At 46.9% G+C, this 16,886-nt stretch overlaps 1 protein-coding gene across 8 annotated transcripts in view; it reads left to right on the top strand.

Moving 5' to 3' along the window:
• The window catches only part of rap1gapa (RAP1 GTPase activating protein a), a 662,183-nt gene that overhangs the window by 397,768 nt on the left and 247,529 nt on the right, over nucleotides 1-16,886 (top strand). For 3 of the 8 annotated variants that reach the window (XM_070860650.1, XM_070860651.1, XM_070860657.1), the window contains exon 1: nucleotides 2,977-3,202. The exons of the other annotated variants lie outside the window; for them this stretch is intronic. In XM_070860650.1, coding sequence (XP_070716751.1) covers nucleotides 3,120-3,202 — 83 coding nt within the window. In that variant the 5' untranslated portion in view covers nucleotides 2,977-3,119. Of the gene's footprint in view, nucleotides 1-2,976; nucleotides 3,203-16,886 lie in introns of those variants that run through there. 8 annotated transcript variants of the gene reach the window in all.

The following is a 16,886-nucleotide window of genomic DNA, read 5'->3' on the forward strand; positions in this document are numbered from 1 at the left end:
TAGTAAATCTCCTCTGCACCTTTTCCAGTGCAATCACATACTTCCTGTAATGTGGTGACCAGAACTGCATGCAGTACTCTAGCTGTGGCCTAACCAGTGTTTTATACAGTTCAAGCATAACTCAAAAGGGAGTTAGATGTGGCCCTTATGGCTAAAGGGATCAAAGGGTATGTAGAGAAAACAGGAATGAGTTACTGAAGTTGCATAATCAGCCATGATATTGAATGTGGTGCAGGCTCGAAAGGCTGAATGGCCTACTTCTGCACCTATTTTCTATGATTCTATGTTAACCTTCCTGCTCTTGTATTCTATACACCGGCTAATAAAGGCAAGTATTCCATATGCCTTCTTGACCACTTTATCTACCTGGCTTGCTACCTTCAGAAATCTGTGGACATGTACTCCAAGGTCTCTTTGTTCCTCTACACTTCTCAGTGTCCAAACATTTAATGTGTATTCTCTTGCCTTGTCAGCCCTCCCCAAATGCATTACCTCACATTTCTGTGGATTGAATTCCATTTGCCACTGTTCTGCCCATCTGACCAGTTCATTGATATTTTCCTGCAGTCCACAGCTTTCTTCTTCATTATTAACCACACGGCCTATTTTAGTGTCATCTGCAAACTTCTTAATCATACCCCCAACATTCAAGCCTAAATCATTGATATATATCACAAAAAGCAAGGGACCCAGCACTGAGCTCTGCGGAACCCCACTGGGAACAGCCTTCCAGTCACAAAAAACCTGTCAACCATTACCCTTTGCTTTCTGCCTCTGAGCCAATTTTAGATCGAACTTGCCACTTTGCCCTGGATTCCATGGGCTTTTACTTTTGTGACCAGTCTGCCATGTGGGACCTTATCAAAAGCCTTGCTAAAATCCACATACACTACATCATATGCACTGCCCTCACCGACCCTCCTGGTTACCTTCTTGAAAAATTAAATCAAGCTAGTCAGACACGACCTTCCCTTAACAAATCCATGCTGACTGTCCTTGATTAATCCATGTCTTTCCAAATTAAGATTTACCATCAAGTAGTCATTTCCAGTCCACCTTGGCCAAATCCCATCTCAGCTCAGCAAAATTGGCTTTACCCCAATTGAGATTTTTTTTTCCTGGTCCACTTTTGTCCTTTTCCATAACTATCCTAAATCTTACTGAATTATGATCACTAGCACCTAAATGCTCTCCCACTGATGCCCCTTCCTCCTGCCCCTCTTCATTCTCCAAAACCAAGTCCAGAACCGCCCCCTCTCTTGTTGGACTTGTTACATAGAAACATAAAAACAGAGAAAATAGATGCCGCAGTAGGCCATTAGGCCCTTCAAGCCTGCACCACCATTCAATATGATCATGGCTGATCATGCAACTTCAGTACCCCACTCCTGCCTTCTCTCCATACCCCCTGATCCCCTGAGCCATAAGGGCCAAATCTAACTCCCTCTTGAATATATCCAATGGACTTAACTCAACACTTTCTGTGGTAGAGAATTCCGCAGGTTCACCACTCTCTGGGTGAAAAGGTTTCTCCTCATCTCGGTCCTATATGGCTTACCCCTTATCCTTAGACTGTGACCCCTGGTTCTGGACTTCCCCAACATCGGGAACATTCTTCCTGAATCTAACCTATCCAGTCCCGTCATAACTTTATATGTTTCTATGAGATCCCCTCATTCTTCTAAATTCCAGTGAGTATAAGCCTAGCCGATCCAATCTTTCTTTATATGTCAGTCCTGCCATTCCGGGAATTAGTCTGGTGAACCTTTGTTGCACTCCCTCAATAGCAAGCACGTCCTTCCTCAGATACTGGCTAAAGAAGTTCTCCTGAATGCATTTTAAGAATTCCATTTACACTGTTTTTTTCCCAGATAATGTCTGAAAGTAATTCTGAAAGTAATAAGATTGTTGAAATCCCTGATTATTACAGCTCTATAGTTTTTGCACTTTGCAGCAATTTGCCCACATATTTGTTCTTCTATCTCCCTCTGACTGTTTGGGGGTCTATTGTACACTCCTGGAAGTGTGATCGCCCCTTTTTTGTTCTTCAATTCAACCCATATGGCCTCATTTGATGGCCCCTCTAACATATCATCCCTCCTCACAGCTGTAATTGTTTCTTTAATCAATACTGTGACCCCCCCTCCTTTTTTACCCCTCTCTATCCTGTCTGAAAACCCCTGTAACCAGGCATGTTGAGCTGCCATACCTGCCCCTCTTTCAGCCATGTCTCTGTAATAGCTATAATATTGTACTCCCACGTGCCTATCTGTGCCCTCAGCTCATCTGCCTTATTCCCTAGACTCCTCACATTGAAGTATATCCATCCCACTTAGTGCCAAACTTCCTTGTCTATTTTTCAGCCCTGGTTTCCTGCCTTCCAAATTCACTTTTACTGCAATGTGTCAGTACAGTGTGAAATAGTCAGGGCTCTGAGCAATGTTTCTTGTCCAATGGATCTAAATATATTCACTGTTATTGGGCGGAACGGCAGTGCGGATAACCCGGGCACAGAGAGGCTGTGTGGCTGTTAACTGCTGCATTGTGGCCGGGGTCGGTGCTGAGAATAGTGAATCTATCGACAATAAATCACCAGCAGACCAACAAAGGGCAACTGAGGATTGGATTGTCGGTGTGTCAGTCTGAGCCCCCGGCACATTGTCACTTTCTCGCAGCAGACTCATGTGTAACTCAGACAAGAGCAGAATGATCGCGCCCTGTGGTTGGTGCGGCCCAATTCATCGCTGCACCCATAATTAGTCACTGGCATGTTGTGTGAGAGAGGAGGGGTGCGAGGCTCTGTATTCCAGGGGTTTAAATGGGTCCACTTGCTGCATGTTTCAGCATCTTCCGTGGCACCGTTTGAATGGTTGGTTCTTCGGAAAGTAATTCTTGCGGGAGAGCAACTCGGAGAGGGTTGGGACCTTTTATGCTGATCATCATGCTGTGAAAGTTTCCAGCTGTGTGACTGTGGAAGCCTCGCTCAGCCAGTGCGGTGCGCCGACTGGGAGGAACTTGGCAGCGCAGCGCTCCGGCGATGGGAGCGGCGCTGGCGCAGTAGCGGTGCTGCGAGCACAGTTAACGAGCGCAAAGGTGGGACCGAGAGGAGAGCCGCTGCCATGCCGGCCAGCAACATTAAATTCCGGGCTCTGGTGATCTTAATCAGCCTGCTTCACCGGGCCAGGAGGAAGAAGTATCTCAGGTACAATGTGTTTTCTTTCTTTTTGTAAGTTGGTTGATGGAAGTTATTCAGTGTTTGAGCAAGTGACCCGCCCCCGGGGCTGGGGTCTCAGGGCTGTGTCTGGCTGGGCCCCGCAGCACCGGGCAGGGCAGGGCAGACCTTCCCAACATCCACATTTTGTTCTCGGATTGAGAAATCATTCGCGGTGCTGGAGGGAGAAAACTCTGAACCAGCCAAGTCCCAGAGCTGGATGGATTCCTTAGACTCGCAGCTCCCAACCACAGGGCTATTTATAACGCGGGATATGTGCTTTTTTATGCCGCATATGACTCGTATTTTTATATATTAAAAAAAACCCTCTCCCTTTTTGGGAAAAGCCACATCTGGATAATGGCGCATGTTAAGCAAAACTCGGGGTCATTGCTGTGGGCAGGTTTGTCCTGGTGGGAGGGTGGGGGCCTCGCCTGTTTCCCCCCCCCCAGGAGAGGGAGCAGGACTGGGAGCCCTGGATGGTTGACCGACCCTGAGCCCACCTCCCTCCTCGGTCAGCCCTGCGCCAATCTGGAAGTGCAGCAGCGGTTTAAAATGATACTTTTCCCGTGCGATGGTCCAATTGACTTATAAATCTAATTCCAAAAAGATAGTTCCTCAAGATAAAAAACTGTGTGAAAATAACAGCGGGGAGAGTTAAATTTTAACCCAAAAAAGCAAAGTAAGTCCTCGGTGACTATTTAAAGTTCTGTATATTGTGGAACGGATTTATCATGGTGGAATATTTTGACAAGGGAGCTATAACCAGTTGATGCCGGTCCCAGGTGTGAGCTGGGGTGCTTCACTCCCATTGAGAAGTTGTAAAGCATCGTGTGGGGGAGGGAACTCTTCATGTCGAAAAACAGACTGCAAACAAATAGTCTTTTTGTTTAGAAATTCTGTTGTGGAAAGTATCTGAGAGTTGTGATTTTTTTTCCCCCAATAACCCTTTTATGTAAAGAGGTTTCATTAATGTTGAGCTGGATGGCAGTGATAGAGATCTGATTACAATTTACAGCATTGTTAAAGGGCTCAGACAGAACTGTTCAGCTCATCACCTGGACCAGTCGATTGCCAATCACAAGACAAGACTGGTTTCTGCTTGTCTGACAAAAGCTCATCAGCTTTCAGAAAATAACAACTTAGTTGCATGTTAATATTCACTGAGTTAAACGGTCCTTTTCGGGTTGGAAATCGGTGGTTAGTGGTGTGCCACAGGGATCGGTGCTGGGACCACAACTGTTTACAATATACATAGATGACCTGGAAGAGGGGACAGAGTGTAGTGTAACAAAATTTGCAGATGACACTAAGATTAGTGGGAAAGTGAGTTGTGTAGAGGACACAGAAAGGCTGCAAAGAGATTTAGATAGGTTAAGCGAATGGGCTAAGGTTTGGCAGGTGGAATACAATGTCGGAAAGTGTGAAGTCATCCACCTTGGGGGAAAGAAAACAGTAAAAGGGAATATTATTTGAATAGGGAGAAATTACAACATGCTGCAGTGCAGAGGGACCTGAGGGTCTTGTGCATGAAACTCTTTTTGAGTTTATCTGTAAAACAAAAAACATTAAACCGTGCCACCCGCCCTGGATGACACAGCAGACATTTACAAGGCCCTTTTTTTTTTCTCTTTTTTTTTGTTTTTTTTTGGGCGCTAAAATCACATTTTTCCAAGTGCCCCCTATAAAAGGGGAGGGGGACACTAAAAGCACCGGCAATTAAAACAAATTAAACTTTAAAACGTAAAATCAAATTAAAATTTGGTTGCCAGGCGTGATGATGCATCCCAAAAAGTTAGTTTGCAGGTGCAGCAGGTAATCAGGAAGGCGAATGGAATGTTGGCCTTCATTGCGAGAGGGATGGAGTACAAAAGCAGGGAGGTCCTGCTGCAACTGTACAGGGTATTGGTGAGGCTGCACCTGGAATACTGCGTGCAGTTTTGGTCACATAGAAAATAGGTGCAGGAGTAGGCCATTCGGCCCTTCTAGCCTGCACCGCCGTTCATGGCTGAACATGCAACTTCAGTACCCCATTTCTGCTTTCTCGCCATACCCCTTGATCCCCCCAGTCGTAAGGACTTCATCTAACTCCTTTTTGAATATATTTAGTGAATTGGCCTCAACTACCTTCTGTGGTAGAGAATTCCACAGGTTCACCACTCTCTGGGTGAAGAAGTTTCTCCTCATCTCGGTCCTAAATGGCTTACCCCTTATCCTTAGACTGTGACACCTGGTTCTGGACTTCCCCAACATTGGGAACATTCTTCCTGCATCTAACCTGTCTGAACCCATCAGAATTTTAAACGTTTCTATGAGGTCCCCTCTCATTCTTCTGAAGTCCAGTGAATACAAGCCCAGTTGATCCAGTCTTTCTTGATCGGTCAGTCCCGCCATCCCGGGAATCAGTCTGGTGAACCTTCGCTGCACTCCCTCAATAGCAAGAATGTCCTTCCTCAAGTTAGGAGACCAAAACTGTACACACTACTCCAGGTGTGGCCTCACCAATGCTGTACAACTGTAGCAACACCTCCCTGCCCCTGTACTCAAATCCCCTCGCTATGAAGGCCAACATGCCATTTGCTTTCTTAACCGCCTGCTGTACCTGCATGCCAACCTTCAATGACTGATGTACCATGACACCCAGGTCTCGTTGCACCTCCCCTTTTCCTAATCTGTCACCATTCAGATAATAGTCTGTCTCTCTGTTTTTACCACCAAAGTGGATAACCTCACATTTATCCACATTATACTTCATCTGCCATGCATTTGCCCACTCGCCTAACCTATCCAAGTCACTCTGCAGCCTCATAGCATCCTCCTCGCAGCTCACACTGCCACCCAACTTAGTGTCATCCGCAAATTTGGAGATACTACATTTAATCCCCATGTCTAAATCATTAATGTACAGTGTAAACAGCTGGGGCCTCACTAGTCACTGCCTGCCATTCTGAAAAGTACCCATTTATTCCAACTCTTTGCTTCCTACCTGCCAACCAGTTCTCAATCCATGTCAGCACACTACCCCCAATCCCATGTGCTTTAACTTTGCACATTAATCTCTTGTGTGGGACCTTGTCGAAAGCCTTCTGAAAGTCCAAATATACCACATCAACTGGTTCTCCCTTGTCCACTCTACTGGAAACATCCTCAAAAAATTCCAGAAGATTTGTCAAGCATGATTTCCCTTTCACAAATCCATGCTGACTTGGACCTATCATGTCACCTCTTTCCAAATGCGCTGCTATGACATCCTTAATAATTGATTCCATCATTTTACCCACTACTGAGGTCAGGCTGACCGGTCTATAATTCCCTGTTTTCTCTCTCCCTCCTTTTTTAAAAAGTGGGGTTACATTGGCTACCCTCCACTCGACAGGAACTGATCCAGAGACAATGGAATGTTGGAAAATGACTGTCAATGCATTCACTATTTCCAAGGCCACCTCCTTAAGTATTCTGGGATGCAGTCCATCAGGCCCTGGGGATTTATCGGCCTTCAATCCCATCAATTTCCTCAACACAATTTCCCGACTAATAAGGATTTCCCTCAGTTCCTCCTCCTTACTGGACCCTCTGACCCCTTTTATATCCGGAAGGCTGTTTGTGTCCTCCTTAGTGAATACCGAACCAAAGTACTTGTTCAATTGGTCTGCCATTTCTTTGTTCCCCGTTATGACTTCCCCTGATTCTGACTGCAGGTGACCTACGTTTGTCTTTACTAACCTTTTTCTCTTTATATATCTATAGAAACTTTTGTAATCCGTCTTAATGTTCCCTCTTCTTCTCGTACTACAAGCTTCTTCTCGTACTCCATTTTCCCTGCCCTAATCAAACCCTTTGTCCTCCTCTGCTGAGTTCTAAATTTCTCCCAGTTCCCGAGTTCGCTGCTATTTCTGGCCAATTTGTATGCCACTTCCTTGGCTTTAATACTATCCCTGATTTCCCTTGATAGCCACGGTTGAGCCACCTTCCCTTTTTTATTTTTACGCCAGACAGGAATGTACAATTGTTGCAGTTCATCCATGCGATCTCTAAATATCTGCCATTGCCCATCCACAGTCAACCCCTTAAGTAAGTCACCTTACTTGAGGAAGGATATACTAGCTTTGGAGGGGGTGCAGAGACGATTCACTAGGCTGATTCCGGAGATGAGGGGGTTACTTTATGATGATAGATTGAGTAGACTGGGTCTTTACTCGTTGGAGTTCAGAAAGATGAGGGGTGATCTTATCGAAACATTTAAAATAATGAAAGGGATAGACAAGATAGAGGCAGAGAGGTTGTTTCCACTGGTAGGGGAGACTAGAACTAGGGGGCACAGCCTCAAAATACAGGGGAGCCAATTTAAAACCGAGTTGAGAAGGAATTTCTTCTCCCAGGGGGTTGTGAATCTGTGGAATTCTCTGCCCAAGGAAGCAGTTGAGGCTAGCTCATTGAATGTATTCAAGTCACAGATAGATAGATTTTTAACCAATAAGGGAATTAAGGGTTATGGGGAGCGGGCGGGTAAGTGGAGCTGAGTCCACGGCCAGATCAGCCATGATCTTGTTGAATGGCGGAGCAGGCTCGAGGGACTGGATGTCCTATTCCTGTTCCTAATTCTTATGTTCTTATGTTATTGAAGCTGGTTGAAAAGGTGGATGTGTGATTGATGTGATATTAACTCTCAGACTATCAGCAGGTCTCGAGAGCTCTGTGCTGCCTGGGATATTTCACAGCTCACTTACAGTCAATCCTTGCCATTCAGTGTTCCCTGTTAATTCAGGGGGATTGGAGTGAATTTCCCGGGTAGAATTAGTTAGTCTTCAGCGATGCAGCAACTCAACATTTTGTAAAGTAAAACCAGGCAACCATGTTTCTTTGGCGATGACCTTAATGTGTTGCAGTTACATCAGATTTTGTTATTTGACCATTGATGTGTGTTACATCAGACTGGCCTCACGGTTGGATTCTTGTTGCTGCTTCGAGTAATGCAAGCACACCTCACACACACATCCCTCATATCCTTTCAGCCAGTGCAGCCGCCTTCCGCTCAATAGTCTCTTGTGGTGCTCTTTGTATCAAGTGCAGGAAAAATATTGATCCCGAGCACGAGCTGGAAACCGAGATGGAATGTGAGCTGTTCACTGAACACAAAGTACTGCTATTTTCAGCTTTTAATACACTGAGCATTACAAGTGCTCTTGTAATCGTGAATCTTGTGGTCATGAATCTGTGGAATTCTCTGCCCCAGAGAGCTGTGGAGACTGGGTCATTGAATGTATTTAAGGCAGAGACAGATAGATTTTTGAACGGTAAGGGAGTGAAGAGTTACGGGGAGCGGGCAGGGAAGTGGTGCTGAGCCAAAGTTCAGATCAGCCATAAATCAAGAAATAATGGAGGCTTTGTAATAAAGCAACGGCAATAATCATGGGTGATTTTTTACTTTCATTGATTGGCCAGGGTAGCCTTGTGGAGGAGTTCATAGGGATTGGTTCCACAATGTACTCTTCAAGAAACCTATCAGGGAACAGGTTATCTTAGATCTGATACTGTGTAATGAGGCAGGATTAATAAATGATCTTGCAGTAAAAGATCCTCCAGGAATGAATGACCATAATATGGTTGAATTTCAAAGAAAGTTGGTTCTCAAACCAGGGTTCGAAGCTTAAATAAAGGAGACTACAAAGGTATGAGGGCAGAGTTGGCTAAAGTGGACTGGGAAAATAGACTAAAGTATGGGACAGTTGATGAGCAGTGGCAGACATTTAAGGAGATATTTCATAACTTGCAACAAAAATATATCCCAATGAAAAGGAAAGACTGTAAGAGAAGCGATAACCATCTGTGGCTAACTAAGGAAATAAGGGAGGGTATCAAATTGAAAACAGGGGCATACAATGTGGCCAAGACTAGTGGGAGGCCAGAGGATTGGGACATTTTTAAAAGCCAGCAGAGAACGACTAAAAAAATGATTGAGAGGGAAGATAGATTATGAAAGTAATTTAGCATGCAATATAAAAAGAGATAGTAAGAGTTTCTACAGGTACATAAAAAGGAAAAGAGTGGCTAAAGTAAATGTTGGTCCTCTGGAGGATGAGACTGGGAATTAATAATGGAGAACAGGGAAATGGCAGAGACGTTGAACAAATATTTTACATATATGAACATAAGAATTAGGAACAGGAGTAGGCCATCGAGCCCCTCGGGCCTGCTCCGCCATTCAACAAGATCATGGCTGATCTGGCCGTGGACTCGGCTCCACTTCCCCGCCCGCTCCCCATAACCCTTAATCCCCTTATTGGTTAAAAATCTATCTATCTGTGATTTGAATACATTCAATGAGCTAGACTCAACTGCTTCCTTGGGCAGAGAATTCCACAGATTCACAACCCTTTGGGAGAAGAAATTCCTTCTCAACTCAGTTTTAAATTGGCTCCCACATATTTTGAGGCTGTGCCCTCTAGTTCTAGTCTCCCCTGCCAGTGGAAACAACCTCTCTGCCTCTATCTTGTCTATCCCTTTCATTATTTTAAATGTTTCGATAAGATCACCCTTGATCCTTCTGAACTCCAACGAGTAAAGACCCAGTCTACTCAATCTATCATCATAAGGTTACCCTCTCATCTCCGGAATAAGCCTAGTGAATCGTCTCTGTGCCCCCTCCAAAGCTAGTATATCCTTCCTTAAGTAAGGTGACCAAAACTGCACGCAGTACTCCAGGTGCGGCCTCACCAATACCCTGTACAGTTGCAGCAGGACCTCCCTGCTTTTGTACTCCATCCCTCTCGCAATGAAGGCCAACGTTCCATTCGCCTTCCTGATTACCTGCTGCACCTGCAAACTAACTTTTTGGGATTTCATGCACAAGGAGCTAAAAACAGCTCTGGGCCCTGACTCCGTTAGGTGCATCGAGGAGGCTCAAGCACGTGGGGAGATCCCGTCCGAACTGACCCCCGTCCGGACGGAATTCCTCATCGGCGCCAAACCCCGGAACCTCCCTCGGGGGCCGGCGCCTCACAACTTGAGCCGCCTCGGGGAAATCCCCTCCGTGCCTTTCAGTTCCGCGCGGAGGGGTTTCCTGTACGAGCTGCTCCTGCACACCCTCAACTTTGCCATCCTCGCCGGCCATCCGGACACGCCATGGCGTACCAACTTGCCGTCCGGAGGAGGCGGGGGTCCCCGATGGAGGGCACTCTACGCAGGGGTCCTCCCACTATTCATCGGGGACTTGGCCTGGAGGGTGGTGCACGGAGCAGTGCCGTGCAACAAATTTTTAAGCCGGTTCACGGACTCCCAGGCCGCCTGCAATTTCTGCGGTCTGGAAGAGTCCGTGTTCCATGTTTTTATGGAATGCACAAGGTTGCAGCCCCTGTTTTATTATTTGAAGGGGCTGCTCCTGAAATTCTGGCTGCACTTCAGTCCCACTCTCCTGATCTTTGGACACCCTGTGCGGAGGGGAGCGGGTAGGTCCGAAGGCCTCCTCGTAGGACTGCTCCTGGGCACGGCCAAGGGTGCCATCAGCCGGTCCAGGCAGCGGGCGGTCGAGGGGGTCGTTCAACCTGACTGCCTGCCTCTCTTCCGCTCTTACATCCGGTCCAGGGTGTCCTTGGAGATGGAGCACGCGGTGTCCACCGGTACGATCGCGGCCTTCCGCGAGAGGTGGGCACCGGAGGGACTGGAGTGCATCATCACGCCCGGCAACCAAATTTTAATTTGATTTTACGTTTTAAAGTTTAATTTGTTTTCATTGCCGGTGCTTTTAGTGTCCCCCTCTCCTTTTATAGGGGGCACTGGAATAAGGAAAAATTTGATTTTAGTGCCCAAAAAAAAAAACCACAAAAAAAAACAAAAAAAGGGCCTTGTAAATGTCTTGTGTGTGTCATCCAGGTCGGGTGGCACGGATACATGTTTTATGTTTTGCAGGTTAACTCAAAAGAGTTTCATGCACAAGGAGCTAAAAACAGCTCTGAGCCCTGACTCCGTTAGGTGCATCGAGGAGGCTCAAGCACGTGGGGAGATCCCGTCCGAACTGACCCCCGTCCGGACGGAATTCCTCATCGGCGCCAAACCCCGGAACCTCCCTCGGGGGCCGGCGCCTCACAACTTGAGCCGCCTCGGGGAAATCCCCTCCGTGCCTTTCAGTTCCGCGCGGAGGGGTTTCCTGTATGGGCTGCTCCTGCACACCCTCAACTTTGCCATCCTCGCCGGCCGTCCGGACACGCCATGGCGTACCATCTTGCCGTCCGGAGGAGGCGGGGGTCCCCGATGGAGGGCACTCTACGCAGGGGTCCTCCCACTATTCATCGGGGACTTGGCCTGGAGGGTGGTGCACGGAGCAGTGCCGTGCAATAAATTTTTAAGCCGGTTCACGGACTCCCAGGCCGCCTGCAATTTCTGCGGTCTGGAGGAGTCCGTGTTCCATGTTTTTATGGAGTGCACGAGGTTGCAGCCCCTGTTCCATTATTTGAAGGGGCTGCTCCTGAAATTCTGGCTGCACTTCAGTCCCACTCTCCTGATCTTTGGGCACCCTGTGCGGAGGGGAGCGGGTAGGTCCGAAGGCCTCCTCGTAGGACTGCTCCTGGGCACGGCCAAGGGTGCCATCAGCCGGTCCAGGCAGCGGGCGGTCGAGGGGGTCGTTCAACCTGACTGCCTGCCTCTCTTCCGCTCTTACATCCGGTCCAGGGCGTCCTTGGAGATGGAGCACGCGGTGTCCACCGGTACGCTCGCGGCCTTCCGCGAGAGGTGGGCACCGGAGGGACTGGAGTGCATCATCACGCCCGGCAACCAAATTTTAATTTGATTTTACGTTTTTTAAGTTTAATTTGTTTTAATTGCCGGTGCTTTTAGTGTCCCCCTTCCCTTTTATAGGGGGCACTGGGGAAAATTGTGATTTTAGTGCCCAAAAAAAAAACCAAAAAAAGAAAAACACAAAAAAAAAAGGGGGGAAAAAAAGGGCCTTGTAAATGTCTGGAGTGTCACCCAGGTCGGGTGGCACCGTTTAATGTTTTATGTTTTTGCAGGTGAACTCCAAAAAGAGTTTCATGCACAAGGACCCCCAGGTCCCTCTGCACTGCAGCATGTTGTAATTTCTCCCCATTCAAATAATATTCCCTTTTACTGTTTTTTTTTCCAAGGTGGATGACCTCACATTTTCCGACATTGTATTCCATCTGCCAAACCTTAGCCCATTCGCTTAACCTATCTAACTCTCTTTGCAGCCTCTCTGTGTCCTCCACACAACCCGCTTTCCCACTAATCTTTGTGTCATCTGCAAATTTTGTTACACTACACTCTGTCCCCTCTTCCAGATCATCTGTGTATATTGTAAACAGTTGTGGTCCCAGCACCGATCCCTGTGGCACACCACTAACCACCGATTTCCAACCCGAAAAGGACCCATTTATCCCGACTCTCTGCTTTCTGTTCGCCAGCCAATTCTCGATCCATGCTAATACATTTCCTCTGACTCCGCGTACCTTTATCTTCTGCAGTAACCTTTTGTGTGGCACCTTATCGAATGCCTTTTGGAAATCTAAATACACCACATCCATCGGTACACCTCTATCCACCATGCTCGTTATATCCTCAAAGAATTCCAGTAAATTAGTTAAACATGATTTCCCCTTCATGAATCCATGTTGCGTCTGCTTGATTGCACTATTCCCTATCTAGATGTCCCGCTATTTTTTCCTTAATGATAGCTTCAAGCATTTTCCCCACTACAGATGTTAAACTAACCGGCCTATAGTTACCTGTCTTTTGTCTGCTCCCTTTTTTAAACAGAGGCGTTACATTAGCTGCTTTCCAATCCGCTGGTACCTCCCCAGAGTCCAGAGAATTTTGGTCGATTCTAACGAATGCATCTGCTATAACTTCCGCCATTTCTTTTAATACCCTGGGATGCGTTTCATCAGGACCAGGGGACTTGTCTACCTTGAGTCCCATTAGCCTGTCCAGCACTACCCCCCTAGTGATAGTGATTATCTCAAGGTGCTCCCTTCCCACATTCCCGTGACCAGCAATTTTTGGCATGGTTTTTGTGTCTTCCACTGTGAAGACCGAAGCAAAATAATTGTTTAAGGTTTCAGCCATTTCCACATTTCCCATTATTAAATCCCCCTTCTCATCTTCTAAGGGACCAACATTTACTTTAGTCACTCTTTTCCGTTTTATATATCGGTAAAAGCTTTTACTATCTGCTTTTATGTTTTGCGCAAGTTTACTTTCGTAATCTATCTTTCCTTTCTTTATTGCTTTCTTAGTCATTCTTTGCTGTCGTTTAAAATTTTCCCAATCTTCTAGTTTCCCACTAACCTTGGCCACCTTATACGCATTGGTTTTTGATTTGATACTCTCCTTTATTTCCTTGGTTATCCACGGCTGGTTATCCCTTCTCTTACCGCCCTTCTTTTTCACTGGAATATATTTTTGTTGAGCACTATGTATTGGTCTTTATGGTAGAAGACACTAAAAATATCCCAATAGTGGATAATCAAGGGGCTTTAGGTAGGGAGGAACTTAATACAATCACTATCACTAATGAAGTAGTACTAGGTAAAATAATGGGACTAAAGGCGGACAAGTCCCCTGGACCTGATGCTTTACATCCTAGGGTCTTAAGAGAAGTAGCTGTAGAGATAGTGAATGCATTAGTTGTAATTACCAAAATTCCCTGGATTCTGGTGCGGTCCCAGCAGATTGGAAAACCGCAAATGTAACGCCCCTATTTAAAAAATGAGGCAGACAAAAAGCAGGAACCTATGGGCTCAAATCTTTCCAGGAGTTGCCCTGCTTTTTTTTGGTGCAAGTAGCTTTTTTTGGAGTAACTTAAAAATAGCAAATTTCCACATTTAACTTGCTCCAGTGTAAGTCAGTTAGTTGGTTAGGTTTTTTTTTATGTTTAGTTTTTTTTCTCCAAAAGGGGGTGTGACCTGCCACTTACACCTGTTTTGGCCATGGGAGCAAATTTGGCCAGTTAAAAGTTACTCCAAACTAACTTAGGCCAGTGTATGTGGCCACTTTTGTAGGCACAGAGAAACCTTACCGACATTTAAGAAATCAGCGCAGGTAGCCATAGATAGGGTGGGGGGAAGGTGAGTTAGAGGATTCTAAAACACTAAATACCTTTATAGCATCAGCACAACATCAAAAAAACTTCAGCACAACATCTTCTCGACATCATCAAAAATAAATGAAAGATAAATCAGCTACTGAAAATAGAGCAGTCCTGCCTTGCCGACTGCCGAATGCACCGGCCAGCCCTCCCGCCAGGGCTCGGGGCGGCAGGCTCGCATGTCAGTTCCTAAATGTTGTGTGGTGATAATGGAACATGATTCAGTTTTATTGGAAAATTTTTTATTGGAAAGTTTACAATGCACTTCCATAACAACAGCAAAGAAAGGCTGCACCCATCTCTTACCCACATATCGGGGAATGTGCACTTCCTCATAGGGGCAGTGATGGTGATGGTGGGGGGGGGGTGCTGGGGGGCCGGCTTGGGTCTCAACAGGTGGTGTGGGGATTACAGTGGACAGTGGGAGTGGCATTTGATTGTCAGACCTGTGTGCCCTTATTGCAGCAGCGAACTCCCTCATGGCCTCTGCCATCATTTGCACTTCCTCTGACATGCCTGCCCTCAGTTCCTGTCTCAGTGCTGATATTTCTCCTGACAGTGTCGCAAACTCAACACGCACCCCACTGATGGCGGCCACGAGAGATCGGGTAAGGGCATTGGTCTCCTCACCCAATGACATAACCTGATGTACATCTGATGAAGGCTGTATCTCAGGAGAGTCTGGTCAGCTTCTCCTTCCCCTCGCCGTGGGTCTGCCTAGTGGCACCCCTCCAGTGCGAGGCGCAGGTGGGGGACTGGATGTCCCAAGATACATTTCCCGACCGCCACTGGGACCCGAGACCTCGGAAGGTGTGAAACCAAGGAATGTCGTGGCAGAGCTCATGGAGGTGTCTGGCAAAGTGATGCCCTGTACCATGGACTGATCCATATCACGATCAGCATTCTCCCGTGAACACATCCATGGACCCCTCCTCCCTCATCTGCCTTGGTCTGGAGCGGACGCATCTGGATCTTCTTGTTGATCTTCAGGATGTTCAGGATTATCATCATCTTCTGCAAAATGCAACAGATCAGTCAAATGGTTAGCAGGAAAGGCGGGGGCAGGATGGGTGGAATGAGTAGTCTCACGCGTAGCAGGCCAGTCAGCAGGTTGATTTGAAGGGCAACGATGCATTTTCATAATTGACCCTCACCCTCACATGTGGGCCCAGCTTGTGCAGAGCGGATTCTTTTTCTGCTGGTGCGACTCAGCAAGGCAGCGACCCTCTGTTCCAGGGGTGATAGTTGGTGAAGATTTGGCGGCCCTCCTCCTGTTCTAGTTCCTCTCCCTTTTGTTGTCGGCCAATTTCTTCTGCAAAGATGAAAATATAATTTTTGCCACATGGTGAGCTTCTAATGGATGGGACATATACAGATGATCACAGTAACATTTGCAATTTCATTTAACACTCAAGATAATACTTACACTCACTACTTGACCAACATCCTGCCATTTCTCTTTGCACTGGCTTCCAGTTCTTGTAGTAGTCACCCCTGCGGAGAATTCTTCTGCAACTAGGTTCCAGCGTCTCCTCATTTCTTTGGGTGGAACTTTGGTGGGACCACTCTTAACTGATATCCAGCTCCTGTCATCTGTCCTCCATGATGGTGACTAGTTTCTCCACCTCTTCATGCAAGAAGTTCTTCGTCCTTGTTGCATGCTCTTGCGTCATCGGTGTATTGGATTTACACTCAGGTGATCTTGAAAACACAGTTCTCACCTTTCATGCATATATGCAGCACTCCTTTCCACTCCATCAGCCAGGCAGAAATCACAACTCACACCTTGCCTTCTAATATGGCCCACTGCCAATGCTGCTGAGGCACTGAGGACTCTCTCTCCCTTTAAATGGCCGATTGCCAAGGTTCCTGCCCCATTGCACATGCGCGCACGCACAAACGGTCATTCGCCCCCCCTGCCGGCACTCGAGGACCCGCCGGGCCCAAGCCCCGCCCCCCCCCCGCCGGCTGCGCTGAACAAGCGCGGCCCAAGCTCCGCCCCCCGCAGGTTTCTCAGTGCCACGTCACGGGCCACAGGGATCCAGGAACGGCCAAATTATCCCGGTAAGTTTTCGGCGTGTTTTTCCCCCCACGAAGTCAGTGCACCACATCTAACTACACCGCTCTAAGTCAGCCTGACATCTGTCGTTGGAAAAATGCTGGAGTCCATTATTAAGGAAGCAGGAGCGGGACATTTGGAAAAGTAAAATTCAATCAAGCAGAGTCAGCATGGTTTTATGAAAGGGAAATCTTGTTTGACAAATTTGTTGGAGTTCTTTGAGGATGTAACGAGCAGGGTGGATAAGGAGGACTCAGTGGATGTGGTGTATTTGGATTTCCAGAAGGCATTCGATAAGGTACCACATAAGAGGTTACTGCACAAGATAAAAGCTCACGGGGTTGGGGGTAATATATTAGCGTGGATAGAGGATTGGCTAACTAACAGAAAACTGAGAGTCGGGATAAATGGGTCATTTTCCAGTTGGCAAACAGTAACTAGTGGGGTGCCGCAGGGATCAGTGCTGGGTCTTCAACTATTTACAATCTATATTAATGACTTGGATGAAGGGACCGAGTGTA

The sequence above is a fragment of the Pristiophorus japonicus genome, chromosome 18 (genome assembly GCF_044704955.1).
Source record: "Pristiophorus japonicus isolate sPriJap1 chromosome 18, sPriJap1.hap1, whole genome shotgun sequence".
NCBI lineage: Eukaryota > Metazoa > Chordata > Chondrichthyes > Pristiophoridae > Pristiophorus > Pristiophorus japonicus.